Source organism: Engraulis encrasicolus, chromosome 6 (genome assembly GCF_034702125.1).
Source record: "Engraulis encrasicolus isolate BLACKSEA-1 chromosome 6, IST_EnEncr_1.0, whole genome shotgun sequence".
Taxonomy (NCBI): Eukaryota; Metazoa; Chordata; class Actinopteri; order Clupeiformes; family Engraulidae; genus Engraulis; species Engraulis encrasicolus.
In genome coordinates, this window is record NC_085862.1 from 15,940,381 (window position 1) to 15,942,880 (window position 2,500).

A 2,500-nucleotide genomic window follows, 5' to 3' on the forward strand; every position below is an offset into this window, starting at 1 on the left:
AAGGCTGAGAACAGAACTAACAGAAGCTCTTATTTTAGTCTATTGTTTCTTGTTAGAGGAGTGCAGACTCTTTTCATATGCCCACAGGCATACACAAACCACAAACCAAAACACACGCACACACACGCACGCACGCACACACACACGCATGCAAACAAACACACACACACACACACACACACACACACACACACACACACACACACACACACACACACACACACACACACACACACACAGACACACACACACACACACACACACACACACACACACACACACACACACACACACACAAAAGCAGCCATGCATGCAACACCTGTTGTGTTTTAATATGTGTTACATAAACAGTGTTGTCACTTTGACAAAAGCTGGATTGTTTTTACTGCTGTTTCTCATCTCGCTCACAGGGGCAGGATTTCTCACTTTGTCTGGTTTTTCTCTCCCGCTCTTTCCTTCTTTCATTTTTATTTCTTTCCCTATCAATCTTCCTGTCCATCTTTCCCTGTGTTTTCTTTTTCTGTATTTCTCTTTTTCTGTCCTTTCTTTCTTTCTGTCTGTGTTTCTTTCTCTCTTTCGTTTGCTCTTTCTTTCTTTCTTTCTTTCTTTCTTTCTTTCTTTCTTTCTTTCTTTCTTTCTTTCTTTCTTTCTTTCTTTCTTTCTTTCTTCACTTCTTTTTCCCGTTCTGTTATTGTTGTCGTCTGTTTATTATAGGGCCACATGGGTAAGCCAGGTCCTGCAGGCCCCCCGGGTCCCAAAGGTGAAAAGGTAATATCCCCCTCTTTATTTTCCTCCCAACCAGAATAACACCTGGCTCCGCACAAAGACAACATAAGGTTAACAAAGGAGCCAGGCTTTAGCGAGTCATACGAGCCTCTGATTACCTAACGATACATAAAATATTTGGAATCCCAGGAATCAAGCTCATTGTAAACTCATAGTACCCCCTCGGGGCACGTAACGTCGTCCCGCTCTTACGAAACATCTCGGCACTGCACACAGCACACTGCCTGCCTCAACGGCCTACCTGTCTGCAAGGCTAACGTTTCATGTTTTTCTAACGTTTGGGGTTTTTGTTTTCTTTTTGCTTCTTGGCAGGGTTATCCAGGAGAAGACAATAAGACCCCAGGAGCGCCAGGGCCTATAGGTGAACCAGTAGGTCTTGCTTCCTTGCCACCTCTCTCATCATCCATCTGCTGTCCAGCTTTATCACATCTGTGTCTACTGTACCTTGCATGCAACTAGAGCCACTGGATGCGAACACAGTGACACTCTACTGATGGTGTGCAATCAGATGGTCGTCTGGTATTCTCTTGTACTTTGAAGGTGGGGTTGCATTTTAAGAACATGTACTATTATGACATCATGTTGGGGGTTCCGCAGGCTCATAGGAGTCTATGTAGAACCTTAGAGTCCTGGGGGAGTTCCCCCAACGTGATGTCATACCTGCAACCCCACCTTTAAAGTTCCACACAAGTTAGCATTTGCTGATTGCATTTGCTGAATGTTGCAGTGTCTGTCTGTGTTGAAAATCATGAAATGAAACATGACCAAGAGTGTTGTAGCCACTTAATGCACGCCGTACCGCCAGTGGCAAGCATTGAAACGTTAACTACCATAGTACTACAATACTATGGCATAACACAGGACCTTTCGTAATGTGCTACGACTTGGTCATTGCCATTCTGGTAACATCAAATGTATAATGTCTTAACAGGTTATGTAAGGGCTGAACAAAATGAAACTGAATTGTAGTAATTACTGTTTGTACAGTAAAAGGAGACTGCTGGCAGAGGTATGTGCTGTTGCAGAAGCAGAACTACAGAAACAACAAATATAAAGTCCCGAGCACCAGGCGCCCATTTCTCTTTTTTAATATGACATTTCCGGCAGCATACCCTTCATCAGGTGAACATGCATGCTGCTCAAAATGTCATATTAAAAAAGAGAAACGGGAGCCTGGTGTTGCGGCCTTTACTTTTGTTGTTTTAGTGTATTTATTTTCCTTTTGCCCAGCACCCAATTGAGACAGATGTGCGTCTTTTCTTAGTTTGACACTGTTATGGTACAGAGGAGGCATGCCCTGCCATAGAGACGATCCATCACCTTGGGCCTTTCCCTAGGTCACTGCGATCCATAGTCACTTAGTCACTCTGTCACTCAGGGTCGCCCACTCATTCACTCACTGTGCTACGGTGGAAGCTGCATTGTTCAGATATCCATTTCATATTCCAGGAACTGTGAGCATTCATAAGTAGCAGCTGTTTCCACTCAGAAGAGGATAAAGCGTCATGTACTGTACTGTATTTCTCCGTTTGGAGACCAGTACTGTAAAACAAGGACGACCACTTGTCAGGCAGAGATGGTTGAAGGATACGCTAGTTCTTAACGAAGAAAAGAATGCGTCCATCCATTGGGTCTATTTAGTGTGTGTGCTGTAACAAAGGGCTTTGTAGGAGCCTGGGAACCAGAAGGCCCTGAACAAGTTGTGCTAGCAGCT

At 44.1% G+C, this 2,500-nt stretch overlaps 1 protein-coding gene across 1 annotated transcript in view; it reads left to right on the plus strand.

Annotated features, from left to right (window-relative positions):
• The window catches only part of LOC134450791 (collagen alpha-1(XXIV) chain), a 196,981-nt gene that overhangs the window by 163,742 nt on the left and 30,739 nt on the right, over positions 1–2,500 (plus strand). The window contains exons 41-42 of the mRNA XM_063200774.1: positions 715–768; positions 1,099–1,155. Coding sequence (XP_063056844.1) covers positions 715–768; positions 1,099–1,155 — 111 coding nt within the window. The remainder of the gene's footprint in view (positions 1–714; positions 769–1,098; positions 1,156–2,500) is intronic.